The sequence below is a fragment of the Delphinus delphis genome, chromosome 4, assembly GCF_949987515.2.
Source record: "Delphinus delphis chromosome 4, mDelDel1.2, whole genome shotgun sequence".
Lineage (NCBI taxonomy): Eukaryota > Metazoa > Chordata > Mammalia > Artiodactyla > Delphinidae > Delphinus > Delphinus delphis.
In genome coordinates, this window is record NC_082686.1 from 11,603,179 (window position 1) to 11,623,429 (window position 20,251).

The window sequence follows — 20,251 nt, forward strand, 5'->3', positions numbered from 1 at the left end:
CCCCGTGCAGTGGAAGCGCGGAGTCTTAACCACTGGGCCGCCAGGGAAGTCCCATGATCTTATTTTTAAAAATACAAAATGATCATATTATATTTGAATAGTAGGATTAGAGATGAGTTTTAATTTTTTTTCCCTCCGATTTGAAATGATGACTGCCATGGCAGAGGAGAAACAGTTTTACTCCTGATGTCACAGAAAGCAATTTTAAGGACAACATTCTTTTTGAGTAGTTTATTTTGGCAGCCAGTTGGCTATTCCAAAAGTTAGAATCACAGACTGCGGAGAAGAGCTACCATGCAGGCCTGAGACCGCTGTCCTTAGAAAGGCTTGCTTGCAAGGCTGACCCAAGGCTGGCATCTGGGACTTGGATTTGAGCAGTGTTTCCGCCATTCCCTGACTGATAAGGGTGGTTTCCTGTATAAACAATGCTCTTTATGCTGAACACCTGCTCTCCCTCTGGGAGTCTGGAGTTTTGGTGTCTATGTTGGGCAGAGGGTGCCTGTGTGACCAGCCCCCAGTAAAAGCCCTGGGCACTGAGCCTCTAACGAGCTTCTCTGGTAGATAAGATTTCACACGTGCTGTCACGTCACTCTTGTTGTTAAGTGTGTCCTGGGTGACTTCCAGGGGAAGACTCGGAAGCTTATGCCTGGATTCCTTTAGACTTTGCCCCATGTGCCTCTTCCCTTTGCTGAGTTTGTTTTGTGTCTTTTCTCTGGAATAAATCACAGCCTCGAGTACAACTATACACTGAGTCCCATGCATCCTTCGAGCAAATCTAGGGGTTGGACTTGGGGACCCCTGACATACAGACTCACAGCTGGAAAGGAGATCGTACAGGTGGCTTTCAGAGTTACTTTAGCCCCAGAATCTTTTGTTCATGAAAGTCCAAAGTATACATGCTCTGGCTGAAAGGGAGAAAGGGGAATCCCTTCTGCATTCTTCCAGGCGTTCTCTACTCCAGTTGACCAGACCTTGACCTCAGGATTTCCGGTCCCTGGAAACGATTATTTCTTTCTTCCCTATTTGCTAAGAGCCTGTTCTTCAGTGAGTTTTGCCTTCCTCGGTGTTTTTACACTCACCACAAAGAAATGAAGAGCAAGTGCAAACATCAACTATGTGGGAGAGAAACAGCAATTAAGAGCATGGACCTTGAGGCTAGATGTCTCCTCTGCTTTGCTGTCAGTTGCTGGCCTTGGGCTAGTTACTTAACCACTTGGTTTCCCTCTCTGTGAAACAGGTGGGTGTAAAGGTTAAATGAGATGATGTATCTAAAGTGCCTGGGCCAGGTGCCAGACACAAAGAAAGCTCTGGATAAACATAAGCTCTTATTCTTATAAAAAATTATAATAATGTTGAACTTAGGAAATCACGAATTTACACAGGTAGTAAAACATCACTAAATGTAGCTTGGAGGGACTTCCCTGGTGGTCCAGTGGTTACGACTCCACGCTTCCACTGCAGGAGGTGTGGGTTCGATCCCTGGTTGGGGAACTAAGATTCCGCATGCCGTGTGGCGTGGCCAAAAAATAGAGGAAAAAGAATGTAGCTTGGATAATCAGATACTGGAGGTGATTAAAGGCCGTCAGTTTTTTCTTGTGCTACCCAGGGCTGACCAGACCCCTTTTGGTCTGACCCACCTTTGTCAACCTTACCTTGCCCCAGCCCCTCACGTGGCCTGCATTTCTAAAGGATCCGAGCACGTGCAGTTCCCCAAATGTGCCGAGCCTTTTCCAACCTACTGGCTCTTCTCCCTAGAACACTCTCTCTCCTTCCAGTAGACTTTTCACCTATTCATATTGCCCTCTTTGCAAACCATGCAAACCAGAGAATTCATATAGTTAAACCTTGCAGACTGCAGTAGTAAATTCATTGCTGTAGAAACAGGCCCACAGAAGCTCCCCAAACTCCGGAGTGTGGCAAAGGCACCATGGGCACCGGCTGAGTCCAGACCCAGACCATGGGGACCATGTGATACCAGGCAGAGAGGGCCCTGCAGATGGGTCTGGTGGGAGGGGAGTCTCAGCACAGTGAGTAGAAGCAGAGGTCCTGAAGAGAAAGATCAGAACCGCTAAGGCTCAGCCCCTAAGGGGATACTGGGATACCCTGGTGTCCTTGGCCACTTTAAAGTAGACTTTCTTTTGCTATCCAGAAACTCCAAAGAAATGAAAATCAAAAACAAAGAGGAAAAATGCTCTTGCCTGTTTGCTTCCTCCCTTTTCCCAGTAGTAGACATAATACCAAAAAAAGGCCACGGAGGCAGGGACATCAAAGGGAGAAGAAAAGCTGATGATAAGGGAACCTTCTTCTGGGGTCACCCAGATGTCTTCTGGAGGCCCGATGGTGGCTGAAATAGAATTACAAACAAAATCAATCCATCAGTCTATGTATATACGTAGATACATATATATACATACACATGTACATCATATATATATATACAGAATATGTATATTGTACATGTAATTATATTTAGTACGGTACACACATGCATATATTTATATATGCCATGAGATTGCATTCAGACTACCAGAGGCTGTTCTGGGCACCAGATTTACTTGGAAGGCTCCGGGGCAGGTAGCCCAGTGGAGCTACAAAATGGCCCCAGGGGTTTCTGGCCTTCGCGGAAGGAGGGGTCCTCACAGTTGTCCACATGGCCGCGCCTGCCCACCCCCAGGAGACAGCTCAGGTGCAAGGATCGGGCAGGTACAGGGCACTCCCTGGCTCAACCACAGGAGCCAGTATTTCTCATCACAATTCCACAAGAAGAGTTTCCAGAGTCCCCACAAGGGACATGCCCAGTTACAAGAACCCCTTCACTCAGCAATGCCCCAGACATGGTTTCCTACCAGGTGGTTAAGACTGGCCTGGTTGAAGTGCTATTTACCAACCAGAGGTCCTTCTGACCATAAGCAATGCTAGTAAGTCAAAAAGAGAAAAACAAATATCGTGTATTAATGCATATATGTGGAATCTAGAAAATGGTACAGATGAACCGGTTAGCAAGGCAGAAATACAGATGTAGAGAACAAACAGATGGACACCAAGGGGGGAAGTGGCAGGGTGATGGTGTGATGAATTGGGAGATTGGGATTGACATATATACACTAATATGTATAAAATAGATAACAAATAAGAAACTCCTGTATAGCATGGGGAACTCTAATTCACTTCGCTGTATAGTAGAAACTAACACAACGTTGTAAAACAACTATACCCCAATAAAAAAAGGAAAAGAAAAAGAAAATAACGTGGTTCATATGCCACCTTTATCAGGTTTCCAGAGAGCTGGAAGGTTAACCAAAGGTCAAATTTTCATGCAGAGAGGGAAAAGATTTTGTTAGCCCACCAAAAGTGGTGTTTACAAACTTTTAAATACGTGTATCTTTCTAGCTTTTTCTAATACAATGATTAAATATAATAACTGAGAAATATTACCATCATACGTCTATTTGTTAAGGCTTTTCATATAAGTCACAGGACAGCCAAGGACTATGGCTCATAATATGCTCTTAGAAGGAAGATTACGGCATTTATCAGCTGAGCATTTAAACTGTATAATTAACCAGAGGAACTCAGATCAAAATACAGGTTGTGTCCTCCAAGTTCTAAGAGGCCTGTTTCTGCACCTTCTATACACACAGATGATCATATCACGGTGACCAGTTCTGCGTTCACCAAAGTGGGGCTGGATTTCTCTCTCTCGCTTCCACACTCTGCCCTGGGCTCTCCCAGGTTGGGGAGGGTTAGGCATGTGTTCTGGTCACCTTTCTCTCTCTGTAAAAGTAACTGGTCCCTGCAGGGTTTGCACTCATGCCCTCTGATCTCCTTTGTTCTGGTGGAGGAACTAAGTCCAGACAGATACAGGGTCGGGCCTGGCCCACCTCAAGCCACAGCGATGTTAGTGGATTAGCTGTGTGTAACAAAAAGCTCTCATTAAACCCGCTCACAGATGCTGGCACTCACGTCTTCAAGCTACGCTTTTGAAAGCGAAGTGACTGGGGCATGGAACAACATGTGGACCTGCAGGCCCAGGGCCCCGCTGAGCAGATTCTCTAGACTTTTCTGTGACTTACCCACCGGAGTGGGCATGGGAGCCTGGATGACTAATCACTTAACCGCTGAAAGGTCAGCACCGAAAGACCTGCCTTTCTGAAGGGCGTGCCAGATGGAGAATCTGATACCAACGTGATGAGTCTGTCTCTTGAAGGCGGACAGTCTGCCTTTTCTCTGGGCCCTGAAGGAGGGCTCAGTGGATCTATGGGTCATTACTGATAGCAGTGTCCACAGACTGAGCGATCACTCTAAACCTGGCAACACGGACTTTATATCCGTGTCCACACAGATCTATGTAACAACTACAGAGGGCCATCCCCATTTCCCAGAGGGGGAAACTGAAGCCCAGAGGGACATTACTTGCCCAGAGTAACAGCCGGTAAGTGGCAGTGTTGGGATTTGAACCCAAGTTTATGTGATGCCAAAGCCTGCCCCCTTCAGGCACCATCTCATCCCTCTACCCTCAGTAAAGCATCTTCAAGTTGGTTACCCATCCTGACTTGACCGCAAGTGCTGAAAGCAGCGATGGGCTCTGAGAACACCACTGCCTTGAAGTTTACCAGTGACTCCCCACCAGGAACTAACCGAGGACATGGCTGCCCAACTCTGGCCGGGAGGAGAGAGAGCAGCAGCTGGCTGACTCTGGACCAGCAACTTGATGACAGGTTCTGCTTCTGATACCGCCATTACTTTTTTCTCCACTAATTCCCACTTAGGTAATGCTTGATAGCTCAGATGTGTGATGGTTCTCCACTCAAGGACAAATAACTTGTCCACAGAAGACCAGCCAGCAGGGACTGCACTGTCTTCTCGTACCATCCTCAAATTGCTAGCAAAAACCTTTTTTTTAAAAAATAATTTTAAAAAAATTTATTTATTTATCTTGGTTGTGCTGGGTCTTAGTTGCGGTATGTGAACTCTTAGTTGCGGCATGCATGTAGGATCTAGTTCCCTGACCAGGGATCAAACCCAGGCCCCCTGCACTGGGAGTGTGGAGTCTTAACCACTGCACCACCAGGAAAGTCCCTTTCTTAGCTTCTATTACAGAAAATTTCAAACATATAGAAAGTAGAGAAGACTATAAACAAAGCTCATGTACTCATCACCCAACTTTAAAGCAACCATCAAGTCCTGACCAGTTTTGTTTCTCCTGTGCCCATCCACCTTGTAAGGACCACCTTGCCCCTCCCACTCTCTGGATTATTCTGAAGGAATCTCAGACATTACATCATTGCATCTGTAAATGCTTCAGTATGTATCTTGAAAAGACCAGACTCCCCACCTTTTTAAAAAAAATAACAAAATACCATTACAACACCTAAAGTATATTAGCAACAATTGCTTTATAAATCATCAAAGATCTAGACAGTGATCACATTTCCCCAATTGTCTTATACCTCTGTTTAATTTGAATCAGGATCCCACGAAGTTCCATACTTTGTGTTTGCATAGACACCGGAGAACATTAGGCATGGCTGACCATGTGAAAAATGAATAATTGAAGGAACACATCTATAAACTAGTGTCTGACGACTCTCATGCTCCCTTCCAACATCTGGGAGCATATCTGTTCATTCAATCATTCCACAGATATTTTCTCCTATGTGCCAGGTACTGTTCAAGGCTGAACTAAAATCCTTCCTGAACGTAAAAGAAGTTGTGCCATGTAACAGTGATCAGTGAAGCCAATATGCTAGTATTCCCTCCAGCACAGAGGTTAGCAAACTTTCTCAGTAAAGCACCAGAGTGAGTTGAGGCTCTGACTGGTCACGCAGCCCCTGTTGCGACTACTCAGCTCCCCTGTTGCAGCTTGGAAGCAGCCATAGACAGCATATGAAAAGATGGGGAAACTGCATTCCGATAAAACTTTTTTTTTTAAATTGAAGTATAGTTGATTTACAATATTGTGTTAGTTTCAGGTGTACAGCAAAGTGATTCAGTTATACATGTATTCTTTTTCAGATTCTTTTCCATTATAGGTTATTACAAGTTCCCTGTGCTATACAGTAGGTCCTTGTTGTTTATTTTATATATAGTAGTGTGTATATCTTAATCTCATACTCCAAATTTATCCCTCCCCCCCTTTCCACTTGGGTAACCATAAGTTTTTTCTCTATGTCTGTGAATCTGTTTCTGTTTTGTAAATAAGTTCATTTGTATCATTTTTTTAGATTCCCCATGTAAGTGATATCATACAATATTTCTTCCTCTGACTTACTTCACTTATATGATAATCTCTAGGTCCAACCATGTTGCTGCAAATGGCATTATTTCATTCTTTTTTATGGCTGAGTAGCATTCCATTGTACATATATAACACATTTTCTTTCCAATAAAACTTTACAAAAACCAGTTGGTGGGCAGGATTTTGACCTGCAGGCTGCGGTTTGACAACTCCCAGGCCTAGCAAATCACCCTCCCCTAGCCCCAGCTTCCGTGGTCAGTACTCGGGTTTGACGATCATACCCACCTGGGTGCTGGTTATTTAGGGTGAGAGGCAGGACAGAGGGGCGTGGAGTCAGTACCGCTCAGCGAAGAGGAAAGTGAAGAAAACCTGCAAACGTTAAAGGAAGTTTGTACCCAAGTCGTCTTACCATTCCGATAGTGTTCGAACCAAGGCGCCTCTACCCAGGCAGAGACGAGGTCCCCCAGCTTAGCTCGGAGGCGTAAAGTGATGTTGAAATGCCGTGGGAAGCCCTCCGAGAGGCTGTTTGCGGTAAAGTTGCACTCTGTCCCGGTGAGGTGCGTACAATCCACCCTGCTGTCTTTTCTGTTGACGTCATACCAGGTACTACTCGTGCTGCTGCAAAGGGAAGAAGGATTTTACTTTGCACAAGTCTCTCTTTGATCACATATTAACAGTTTCCCCAGAGATGAGTTTTTATTTATTTACATTTTATTTTATTTTATTTTTTTTTGCGGTACGCGGGCTTCTCACTGCTGTGGCCTCTCCTGTTGCGGAGCACAGGCTCCAGACGCGCAGGCTCAGCGGCCATGGCTCACGGGCCCAGCCGCTCCGCGGCATGTGGGATCTTCCCGGACCGGGGCACGAACCCGTGTCCCCTGCATCGGCAGGCGGACTCTCAACCACTGCGCCACCAGGGAAGTCCCAGAGATGAGATTTTAATTCGATGTTTTTGATTGAGACATTGCTCACATACCATACACTACCCCCATTTAAAGTGGTACCACTACCCCCATTTAAAATGGATTTCAGTAAATTCACACGGGTGTGCAGCCTCAGCACAATCCATTTGAGGACACGTTCATCATCCCCTAAAAACCCCTGCACCTGCAGCAGTCGCTCTCCACTTCCTCCACCCCCCAAGCACGGTACCACTGATATACTTTCTACCTCTATGGAGTTGCCTGTTCTGGACATTTCATAGAAATACAATCATGAACTATATGGTCTTTTGTGACGAGTGCCCTTCACTTAGCCTGTTTTACTTAGTATGTTTTCAAGCGTGATACATGTTGTAGCATGGATCAGTACTTCATCCCTTCTTATGACCAGATAATGTCCCATTGTATGTACATACCACATTTAGTTTATCCACTGATCTGCTGATGGGCACCTGGGTTGTCTCCACTTTTTGGCTATTGTGAATAATGCTAAGAATATTCACATGTAAATTTCTTTGTGAACTTATGTTCAGTTCTGTGGGGTGTATACCTAGGAGTGGACTTGCCGGGTCATATGGTAACTCTATTTTTAACTGATTTCCTGAGTAGCTGCACCATTTTACATTCCCACCCACAATGTATGAGGGTTCCAATTTCTCCTTATCGTCACCAACACTTGTTATTATGCCTTTTTTATTTTATTTTATTTTTTAAATAAATTTATTTATTTTATTTATTTTTGGCTGCATTGGGTCTTCATTGCTGCACACGGGCTTTCTCTAGTTGCGGTGAGCAGGGGCTACTCTTCATTGCGGTGTGCAGGCTTCTCATTGCGGTGGCTTCTCTTGTTGCGGAGCAAGGGCTCTAGGTGCGTGGGCTTCAGTAGTTGTAGTACACAGGCTCAGTAGTTGTGGCTTGCAGGCTCTAGAGCGCAGGCTCAGTAGTTGTGGCGCACAGGCTTAGTTGCTCCGCGGCATGTGGGATCTTCCTGGACCAGGGCTCGAACCCATGTTCCCTGCATTGGCAGGCGGATTCTTAACCACAGCACCACCAGGGAAGCCCATGCCTTTTTTACTGTAGCCATCCAAGTGGCTGTATTTTCCCTGGTGACTAGTGATGTTGAGTATCTTTTCACGTGCTTATCGGCTATTTGCATATCTTCTTTGGAGAACTGTCTACTCAAATCCTTTGTCTATATTTTAATTGGGTTATTTGCCTTTTAATTTTGAGTTGTAAGAGTTCTTTATACATTCTGGATACAAGTTCCTTATCAGATATATGATTTGCAAACATTTTCTGCCGTTTTGTTCTACAGTTGATTTTAATGCTTCAAACTCAGCCTCTGTAGCCTATGTCTTAGTCTGTTATAGGTGTTATATGTATGATACTGTGTTCATACAAACCATACCCATACTTCCTGCTGGGGTAGAGTTTGTTTTTACCCCATAGCTGCCCATTTAAAGAGAGTCTTGGCCACATGAAAACTTTGCCAAATGTAAGGCCATGCATCCTTGTAAGTGAGAATGCATTCCCCCGAGTCCCAATGCCACCTGCCCACGTGGGATTCTACTCGCTGACTCTGAGCTCTGTCCTTAGGTGACTGACTTGAGAAAAGGCAGGGAGGTAGCTCTAGAAGCCTCAGTAGTGCGGCAGCAGGCACTGTCCCCTCTAGGGACAGGTTGTGCCCTGGACAGCAACTCTGGCCTGGAAAGCAAGGCCAGGGGAGACAGGAGAAATGAGACTGGGGGGTCACGGCCACCAGCTCTCACACAACACATGTGCTTCTAAGTGTACCTCTGACCCTGCCTGGAGACTTATCTTCTGCTAATGTGGCGGGTGACCAGATGAAAGCCACATGTGGCCAGGGATTCCACAGAAGACGCCCACCGTACTCCACGCCCTGGGGCCACAGGCCCTAATGGGGAAAGGACCGCAAACCACAGGCAGCCCCTCTCAGTCTGGGGGTGCTGTGCTTCACAAGGGGATAAGTGATTTTTTTTTTTAAGTTATACAGATACTTAAAGGTACTATAACCTTCTCCCTGCCAATCCCAGCTGTTGAACTGTGGCAAAAGGCCCTCTCCCTGATTTGCCAGGGAACTGACCACCCATGTTCCATCTCCTCCCCTCACCTCCAAGCTTGCCCCTTTCGGATTTATCCCAGGGATGCAAGGGTTTTTCAATATACGCAAATCAATCAGTGTGATACACCACATCAACAAATTGAAGAATAAAAACTACATGATCATTTCAATAGATGTAGAAAAAGCTTTTGAGAAAATTCAACACCCGTTTATGATAAAAACTCTCCAGAAAGTGGGCACAGAGGGAACCTACCTCAACATAATAAAGGCCATATATGACAAACCTACAGCTAACATCAGACTCAAGGGTGAAAAGCTGAAAGCATTTCCTCTGAGGTCAGGAACAAGGCAAGGAGGTCCACTCTCGCCACTTTTATTCAACATAGTTTTGGAAGTCCTAGCCAATCAGAGAAGAAAAAGAAATAAAAGGAATCCAAATTCGAAAAGAATTTAAACTGTCACTGTTTGCAGATAACATGATACTATACATAGAAAATCCTAAAGACGCTACCAGAAAACTACTAGAGCTCATCATTGAATTTGGTAAAGTTGCAGGTTACAAAATCAATACACAGAAATCCGCTGAATTTCAGAACTACTTTTTAAAAGTGTTTCTCAAAAAAGGTGTTTAAAAGGGCACAAGCCATCCAAATTTAAATGAGAGCTGACACATGAAGGTCAGCAGTTTGCGGGGGTGGGGGGAAGTGGAGTTCTGGAAGGTGGCCTCCCCATCTAATTGCAAAGGACAAAAATAAGGTGCTGTGGGCCCCATTTAAATGGATAATGAAATGGACACAGCCTCACGAGCATGGCACTGCCCCATGTCTGGACTCCCACCCTCTTGCCCAGGCTTATGTTGAATCAGCCAGTCTGAGCCTTACCCAGCAAGTAGTCCTGGCTCCTGGCAATGTACTCATGTGGATGGCCTCTGTCCCTTTTACCTAATTTTGAAAGCAACCTCATCATGAGAGGGAGAACAGCATAATGATTAAACACATGGACTCTGGGGCCAGATTACTTGGGTTCAAATCCCAGTTACTTCACTTCTCTGTTCCTCAGTCTTCTTATCTATAAGATGGGATGAACTATAGCATCTGACTCTCAGGGTTGTCCTGACAGTTGACACAGTGGACACCAGGAAAGTGCCTGGATCAGGGCCTGGTGCCTAGTAACCACCATCTAAATGTCTGTTAAACACCTGGGCAACCAATGATTTCACTGTCCAGCCTCTGTTACATCACTTCCAAAAATGATGAAGTTTTTTCCCTTTGAACCCAGCAAGTCATCGTCCAGAAATGTAAGAAAACAATCCGACACAGTTTATGTTTGAGGACATTACTTATAACAGTCACAAACTGTCAACTATTTATACCACTCATGAGTGAGGAAAAGTTTAAAAAATCCTGAGTGATACATCATATAACAGAACATAGAATAAAAATGTTCACACAGAAATAACTGTATGAAAAAAGTGGCTACATGCTTAACTACATTAAGTTAAAAGGAAAGAAAAAAAGGAAACAGGACCCAGAAGCATAACCCCAGTTTTGTTTCAGTCTTACACACATGCTGGCACATTTGCAAACAACTGCATGTATTTAGAAAAAAATGTCTAGAGAGAAATACACTAAAATGAGAATAGTGATTTTTCTTGGACAGCAGGTTGTTTTAATTTTATTCTTTTTACTTTTCTGGATTTTCCACATTTTCTATAAAGAAAATGTATTGCTATTAAAATTATAAAACAATGAAATTTTAAAAATGCATTGGGAAGACTGGGCAAGTGGGGTGTGACCTAGAAAGGGCCCTGCTGTCTGCCTGTTTTTATTTTCAAGAAAAAACAGAAACTCGGTTCTTTTTTTTTTTTAAGTGAACTCTCCAGATGTTTAAATGTTGGCACTAATTGGAAAAAAAAAAATTAAACACTGTGACCAAACACAGACTTTAGGCCACATGATCTGCAACTTCTGATTTAAACTTAAAATTTGCCCACAAAGTGCTCTATGTAATTTTGGCTTTGCTACTGTGACTGTCAAAAAACAGAGGCACGTTTATTTATAATTATAGTGATGTTTTACTGGGGAGAAACAGAATGGAAACTTATAAGTCCCAGGAGCCTCAAAATTAAATTATTTAATGTAACTAAAACGTCCTAAACATGTGAAAGTACCTAGAAACAAACCGACAAAAAAAGCAAAGGCCCTCTTCCATGATCAAATCTGTAATTGGAAAAGAAAACAAAATTAGCTTCTGTTTGAGTTTTCAGTGACCCCCTCAGCTTTTACAAATAGGGACATTCACATTCAACACATCACATCCCAAACCAACCTCTAACCTGATGAAATATCTACAAAATGCTTTCCGAATAGAAAACACAGTGAAACAGGTTGGTCTGTGATGTGAAACTGTCAAAGGCTTTAACAAATACTTCTAATATTTAGAGGTGCTCTGTCAACCCACAAATGTACTTGCCCAGTCAAGGCTAAGGAATGCTAGTCAACAGATCATCTGTAACATCCCCTTACTGAAATCTTCCTGTGTGGCTCTAGGATACCATATTTACTCAATGCCGAGCAGGGCCAGCTTCACGGGCACGTGACCTGCGCAGTGGCACAAAGCTGTACTCCTAGGAGGGCACCTGGTCTGAAGCTCTGCTTTACCATCCTGAAATTCCCAATAGTTTTTGCACAAGGGGCCCTACGTTTTCATTTTGCACCGGGCCCTGCAAATTATGTAGCCGGTCCTCATGGACTGGTCCTTTTATTACAGATGATCATGTTTGTAATTTATAATTACTTAAGAAATAGATAAATGCGATCCAGAGATAGTACTCAAATCCCAGTTCAGAATTTATTTTTGTTAAGCAAGTATTGTTACAACGGACAGTTCACGATGAAAACGAAGTCATCTGGAAACTACTCCTCTAACAAATTAACCATCTGTAATTTTTCTACATTGCCTGCCTGCTCTTGACCACAGACTCATTCCATGTCGCATACAGTTGCACCTGCTGTCATGTGACACATAACTACCCTTTTTACTGGTCACCTAAGGGTTCATCCATAAGTTCAAACTTGACACAGTTTGCCACCTTCCTGCTAATGGACATGAATAGACACTTCAATGTATCAGTATATCTTCATGAATATAAGTTTGTTTTTTTTTCCTGATGGGGGGGTCGTATTGTCTGCCTAGGATAAAAGTAACATGGACATCCCTACGACTGTAAGTGAAGAGTACAATTATTTTCTAAGGGGGCTGTGCTCATAATTGATCCTGATTCAGCACTGCATCCACCAGCCACATTCTCAAAAGCACTGAGCATTCCTTTTTTTTTTTGCGGTATGCGGGCCTCTCACCGTTGTGGCCTCTCCCGTTGTGGAGCACAGGCTCCGGACGCGCAGGCTCAGCAGCCATGGCTCACGGGCCCAGCCGCTCCGCGGCATGTGGGATCTTCCTGGACCGGGGCACGAACCCGTGTCCCCTGCATCGGCAGGCGGACTCTCAACCACTGCGCCACCAGGGAAGCCCCTAGCATTCCTATTTTTTAAAATTTTGCTTATTTAGTAATCTAAAAATGACTTAGCCGATAATTTTTTGTGTGTGTGCACCGTGTGGCATGCAGGATCTTTGTTCCCCGACCAGGGATTGAACTCACGCCCTGTGTATTGTTAGAGTGGAGTCCTAACCACTGGACCGCAAGGGAATTCCCACAATAATTTTAACTTAGTCTCCACTTAATTCATTTAACAGGGTAAACAAGGACTTGGATTTTGCCTTTCTTCTTCCCCTATGTGTCTATACTGCAAATCAAGTGATGGCAAACTGTAAAAAAGCTTGAAAAGAAGGTGAGAGACAGAATGAGGGGCCGGAAAAAAATGCAAAATGGAACACCAGCTTAGAAACTGAGAATTAATAGTTCATTAGATGAATAACTTCCTTATTAGACCAAATTTGGCCCACAAGCCTAAATAAACCAGATTTTGACACTTGAAAGAGATGAAGACCAAAAGATGCCTCTTGCCCTTTCAAGATAGGAAGGCTTTTTATACATCTTCTCTTGAAACTGATGAATCAACTTTCACCAAACTAAGCAGTCATGTGGTTAGACAGCTGAGTTCTCTGATGGCCAGTGTCCTTTCAGCCTTCAGATACATGGGGTGTTGTGAAATCTCTGTCCTTGGAGATGTAAAAAGTACAAGAGAACTATCTGCTTCCCATGGATTTCCATACAATCCTGCCAAGAGGCAACAACAGGCAGCTGGCCTCAGGTTCCTTAACAACCTCCCAACCCCAGCTCCCAGTAAGAATGCCAACAGAAATGTCGCTTACTATTTATACTGCACCTGGTAGACCACCGGCCTTGCGTCATTGTTCAGGGACACGGGCTCCCAGCTCAGAGCCTGCTGGGCGTTGTACAGGTGAACCTTCAGGTTTCGAGGAGCAGGCAGCTGGAAGGGGGTGTCTTGACAGGGACAGAGAATAAGAGAAGGGGGGAGAGGCGGGAGAGAAAGGGAGGGTCAAGAGGAGAAAAATCGATTACAAAAATATTCCAATGCACTCTACCAGACCATTCCTACACCTTGGTTTTTTTTTTTTTTTTTTAACTAATTGCTATTGGAGTATAGTTGCTTTACAATGCTGTGTTAGTTTCTACTGAACAGCAAAATGAATCAGCCATACATATACATATATCCCCTCTTTTGGATTTCCTTCCCATTACGCCTCAGTTTTTGGTATTACCCATTCTCCCCTACTCCTTTAGCCTTTGACTAAAGATGGCACCACTGACACAGACCGTGGGAAAAAGGGGGGCTTGGGGATGCCTTTCCACTTGCAGGTTCCAGTCCTTATGAATGGGTCCTGGTTATGGCGTCTGGCTGAACCAGAATGCCTGTTTTACGTTTAGTAAGTGTGGGTAACTTAACAGCCCGGGCTTCTGTTTCTTCGTCAGGAGTAAGGAATAAGTAACAGTAGACTGCAGAAGGCCGTGGAGAAAATTAACTTGATGACTACTTAACATGCATTAGACCCAGACTTATACCAAAGGAGTGTTTGGTAAACGTCCACAAACATGGGTGCGCGCGCGCACACACACACACACACACACACACACAGAAACATACCCCAAACCAGGCGTGCAAAGCCCACAGACACCTGGGAGGGTGAGGACTTGTCTTCTGGGCTTCATCAGAGTCGTTGTGTTTCTCAAAGACCCCCCCAACATCACAAGCACTGAAGTTAAAATGCAGATTCCCAGGCCACACCCCAGACCAGGAATTCTGCATTTTCAACAAGCTTCCCAGCTGATTCTCATGCACACTGAAGTTTGAGAACTACAAACGATAGAATAACACATTCCCCAGGGAACTGCCACCAAGATCTGAATCCCCCTTTTCGGGGTGACCTGGGAGACACAACTCCAAACAGGTGCTTTACAGGATTGGGCTAGAGGCTGCCCGCACGGGAGCCTTTGCTCTAGTTAGAAAACAGACCGTAATGATAGACTTTCTCTGAGATTTAAAGATTAATGGGGACTTCCCTGGTGGCGCAGTGGTAAAGTATCCGCCTGCCAACGCAGGGGACATGGGTTCGATCCCTGGTCCGGGAGGATCCCACATGCCACAGAGCAACTAAGCCTGTACGCCACAACTACTGAAGCCCGTGAGCTGTAGGGCCCGTGTGCTGCAACTACTGAAGCCTGCATGCCTAGAGCCCGTGCTCAAGCCACCGCAATGAGAAGCCTGTGCAACAAAGAGTAGCCCCCGCTCGCTGCAACTAGAGAAAGCCCACGCACAGCAACAAAGACCCGACGCAGCAGACAAAAAAAAAAAACAAAAAAAAAACATTAATGAGAAACACCCAGAGGTGGAAAGTAAAGTTTGAAAAACATGCCGTTCCAGAATTCAAAGCAGGAAACTCAAACCACACAATTTCAGTAAATGCATCCAAGCTTAAAGAAGGATGCCCGGATCAGCTGATAGCCTGGCCCGCTGCTCTCCTCTGAAAGGTACATTACCTAGAGTCTGTGGCCACTTGTTTACTTACAGAATGTCCGCTGTCTTCACAGCTATGACCTTGGGCTGACCTCCATTCTAGATCTTAATTCAAGCAGCTCACCAGCACTGCTGCCAACTCACACCAGGCCTCATGGAAGCTGGGCCAAAGGCGCAGCATGGCGGGAGGCTGGTCTCCTGGTCAGGCCCATCCCGCTCACTGTGGCTGCTATAGCCCAGTGGATGCCAAAGCTGAGCTGAGAGATGAAGTTCTGCTTCCAGGGAGGGATGTGCAGGGTCTCAGGGGTGAGTGCTTGGTTGGGGCTGGGCACCCATCAGAGCATACCGGAGACCTTCTACTGTCTATATTAGTTTCCTAGTTTTAAAAAATTAATTAATTAATTAATTTTTGGCTGTATTGGATTTTCATTGCACACGGGCTTTCTCCTAGTTGTGGTGAGCTGGGGCTACTCTTTGTTGTGGTGCGTGGGCTTCTCATTGCGGTGGCTTCTCTTGTTGCGGAGCAAGGGCTCTAGGCGCGCGGGCTTCAGTAGTTGCAGTACACAGGCTCAGTAGTTGTGGCTCGCGGGCTCTAGAGCACAGGCTCAGTAGTTGTGGTGCACGGGCTTAGCTGCTCCGCGGCATGTGGGATCTTCCCGGTCCAGGGCTCAAACCCGTGTCCCCTGCACTGGCAGGTGGATTCTTAACCACTGTACCACCAGGGAAGTCCCCAGTTTCCTACTGATGTTGAAAGAAATGACCCCAAATGTAGTGTCTTAAAACAACCCAGATTTATGCTCTTACAGCTCTGGAGGTCAGAAGTTTGCAGTAGGTCTCACTGGGCCCATGTCAAGGTGTCGGCAGGGCTCTGTTCCTTCTGGAAGCTTGCCTTTTTCCTTGCCTAGAAGCTGCTCACATTCTTTGGCTCATGGCCTCTGCCTCCGGCAATGCTGGGCTGAGTCTTTCTTGTGCTGCCGTCTCTTTGGTTCTGACTCTCTTGCCTCCCTCTCCCATCTTCCAAGGACCCTTGTGATTGCACTGGGCCCACAGAGCCCGACAATCCAGGATAATCTCCCCAGCTCAGGACCCCTAATTTAATCACGTCTGCCAAATCCCTTCTGCCATGTAAGATAACGTGGTCACAGGTTCCGGGGATGAGGATGTGGACACCTTTGGGGACCCTTATTCGGCCTGCCCCAGGGCTCCTCCCCATCTCCCCATCTCTGGGGAGGGGCCAGAGGCGTTCCCCCTCCCTCCGCCCTTCTCCTGGCACCCTCTCCCCCGTCTAAGCATTCAGCTGAGAAAGGGAGCGACAGGGGACCAGTGAAGTCTTCCACCCCAACTGGCACGTGGACCAGAAGAAAGGCTTCTGGAAAAGCTGGGGTCTCCAGATGAGTCTTCCACTTTCTTCAACTTTCATTTTACTGAGGTGTGGAGAGAGGACCTGCAGTTTTGCTCTCGTATTTGAGTTTCTTGGACTCCCCTGTCTCACCACATTCAGAGAAGAAAATGAGTCTTACGGCTGTAGAGTTCACAGTGAAGTACCAGAGGCTGCCCACTCATTAACACCAACAGCTTCAACCCCGGCCCTGCACGCCTCTCAGGAGGCCCGTCCCTCCACGGCCTCCCGTGGCCTCCTCCTTGTTCCTGGGAAGCGCCGGGAACCCTCCCACCTCGCCTTGCCCTTGCTGCTGCCCTTCTCTCCCCCTGTGCCAGGCTCTCTCCCCCGCTCCCTTCATGTCTCTGCTCAGATGCCACCTTATCAGAGCAGCTTCCTGCCTACGAAGCCCAGGGCAGGCCACTCCCGATCCCTGCTTTCCTTTTCTCCTAGCTTTCCCACCACCTGCGTCCTTTGTTTACACCCCGGTGGTGAGAGGCATGGATTCCAGAACTTGACTGCCTGGGTTCAAAGCCACGCGTGCTTTGCGGGACCTTGAGCAAGCTGTTTCCCTCTCTGTGCCTGGTTGCCTCCCCTGCGAAATGGAAACGAAAACAGTGCAGACTTCAAAGGGTTATTATGAGGAATGAGTGGGTTAATTTCACATGCGGTGCTGAGAACAGTGCGAGCACCACGTGATCGTTTCCTCTCCTCCTTGCTAGCAGCTCACTGACAGTCTCCCCCAACACTAGAGCAGCGAGCTCCAGGAGGGCTGGGTGTTGCCACACTTGGGGGCTGTTTCATCCCTAGTGCCTGGAGGACCAGGCACGCAGGATCTGGGGAGCGAGTGGCTTGCAGCCCAGCGGCCTGAGTTGCTTCAGGGATTATGTAGCCAGTTTCTGTGTCCTCAGGGTTGCATTTGTCCACCCGAAACCCACGCTAATCTCAGTCTCTCTTTCTCTTCCTTGCTTTATGTGTAAGTCCTGCCTTTTCTCTGGTCTCAGTGGCTGAGGCAGGGAGTGGGTATAACTCTGGACCATGGACTTATCTGGATGGCTCTAAAGGGTCAATATATTTAGGGCCATAGCACCTTCTGTCAACAGTGTTGACAAAGGCTCTGTGGGAAGGGAAGAGAATTTCTGGACAAAGGGCTTTGGCTGGAATCCTGATCCTGCCACCTAGAGCCATGGGATCCTACCACGACCCCACCTGAGCCTCAGTTTTCCCATGAATAATGAAATGATACCATCTCTCCCAGAGATGGAGTGAGGGGCAAATGCAGGACCACGAATGAAAGGCAAACCAGACACTGCTGCCTAAGTGTGATTTTTAAGACGTGCCCATTTCAGGGTGATCTGATGGATGGCTGCTTCTGCAGGTGGCGAGCCGCAACCCGATACCCAGACCCTGCCTTCAGTGATCAGCAACAGAGGGCCCAGCCCCATGCTGATCACTGCATTCAATGGTCTGACCCTGCTGTAGGCAGAACAGTGGCCCCTCCCAAAGATGTCTGTGTCCTAATGTATTCACAGGACACAGATATCTTTGGGAGGGGATGAAACTTAGGGTTCTGAGGAGGACACAGGGCGTGCACAGCCATGTGGCTGACAGGGTCTTGGTGCTCGGCCAGGTGTCAGGCCTGAGCCTCTGAGGTGGGAGAGCCAAGCTCAGGACACTGGTTCACCAGAGACCTCCCAGCTCCAAGTAATATCAAACAGCGAAAGCTCTCCCAGAGATCTCCATCTCAACGCTAAGACCCAGCTCCACTCAACTACCAGCAAGCTACAGTGCTGGACACCCCATGCCAAACAACTAGCAAGACAGGAACACAACCCCACCCATTAGCAGACAGGCTGCCTAAAATCATAATAGGATCACAGGCACCCCAAAACACACAACCAGACGTGGGCCTGCCCACCAGAAAGACAAGATCCAGCCACATCCACCAAAACATAGGTGCCACTCGCCTCCACCAGGAAGCCTACACAACCCACTGAACCAACCTTAGCCACTGGGGACAGACACCAAAAACAACAGGAACTACGAACCTGCAGCCTGTGAAAAGGAGACCCCAAACACAGTAAGTTAGGCAAAATGACAAGACAGAGAAATACACAGCAGATGAAGAAGCAAGGGAAAAACTCACCAGACCTAACAAATGAAGAGAAAATAGGCTGTCTACCTGAAAAAGAATTCACAGTAATGATATTAAAGATGATCCAAAATCTTGGAAATAGAATGGAGAAAATACAAAAACCGTTTAACAAGGACCTAGAAGAACTAAAGAGCAAACAAACAATGATGAACAACACAATCAATGAAATTAAAAATTCTCTAGGAGGAATTAATAGCAGAATAACTGAGGCAGAAGAACAGATAAGTGACCTGGAAGATAAAATACTGGAAATGACTACCACAGGGCAGGATAAAGAAAAAAGAATGAAAAGAGTTGAGGACAATCTCAGAGACCACTGGGACAACATTAAATGCACCAACATTCGAATTACAGGGGTCCCAGAAGAAGAAGAGAAAAAAAAAGGGACTGAGAAAATATTTGAAGAGATTATAGTTGAAAACTTCCCTAAGATGGGTAAGGAAATAGTCAATAAAGTCCAGGAAATGCAGAGAGTCCCATACAGGATAAATCCAAGGAGAAACACACCAAGACACATATTAATACAATTATCAAAAATTAAATTCAAAGAAAAAAGATTAAAAGCAGCAAGGGAAAAGCAACAATTAACATACAAGGGAATCCCCATAAGGTTAACAGCTGATCTTTCAGCAGAAACTCTGCAAGCCAGAAGGGAGAGACAGGACATATTTAAAATGATGAAAGGGAAAAACCTACAACCAAGATTACTCTACCCAGCAAGGATCTCATTCAGATTCAATAGAGAAATTAAAATCTTTACAGACAAGCAAAAGCGAAGAGAATTCAGCACCACCAAACCAGCTCTACAACAAATGCTACAGAAACTTCTCTAGGCAGGAAACACAAGAGAAGGAAAAGACTTACAATAACAAGCCCAAAAGAATTAAGAAAATGGTAATAGGAACATTCATATCAATAACTACCTTAAATGTAAATGGATTCAATGCTCCCACCAAAAGGCACAGACTGGCTGAATGGATACAGAAACAAGACCCATACATATGCTGTCTACAAGAGACCCACTTCAGACCTAGGGACACATACAGACTGAAAGTGAGGGGATGGAAAAAGATTTTCCATGCAAATGGAAATCAAAAGAAAGCTGGAGTAGCAATACTCATACCAGACAAAATAGACTTTAAAATAAAGACTAATACAAGAGACAAAGAAGGACACTACATAATGATCAAGGGATCGATCCAAGAAGAAGTTATAACAATTGTAAATATTTATGCACCCAACATAGGAGCACCTCAATACATAAGGCAAATACTAACAGCCATAAAAGGAGAAATCGACAGTAACACAATCATAGTAGGGAACTTTAACACCCCACTTTCACCAATGGACAGATCATCCAAAATGAAAATAAATAAGGAAACACGAGCTTTAAATGATACATTAAACAACGTGGACTTAATTGATATTCAAAGGACATTCTATCCAAAAACAGCAGATTA

General features: G+C 45.6%; 1 protein-coding gene across 1 annotated transcript in view; it reads right to left on the reverse strand.

The window, feature by feature from the left end:
- The window catches only part of IFNGR2 (interferon gamma receptor 2), a 35,294-nt gene that overhangs the window by 6,668 nt on the left and 8,375 nt on the right, over window positions 1–20,251 (reverse strand). Inside the window, exons 2-4 of the mRNA XM_060010378.1 lie at window positions 13,595–13,727; window positions 6,648–6,856; window positions 2,199–2,344 (exon numbers count right to left, since the gene is read on the reverse strand). Of these exons, the coding sequence (XP_059866361.1) occupies window positions 2,199–2,344; window positions 6,648–6,856; window positions 13,595–13,727 (488 nt within the window). The remainder of the gene's footprint in view (window positions 1–2,198; window positions 2,345–6,647; window positions 6,857–13,594; window positions 13,728–20,251) is intronic.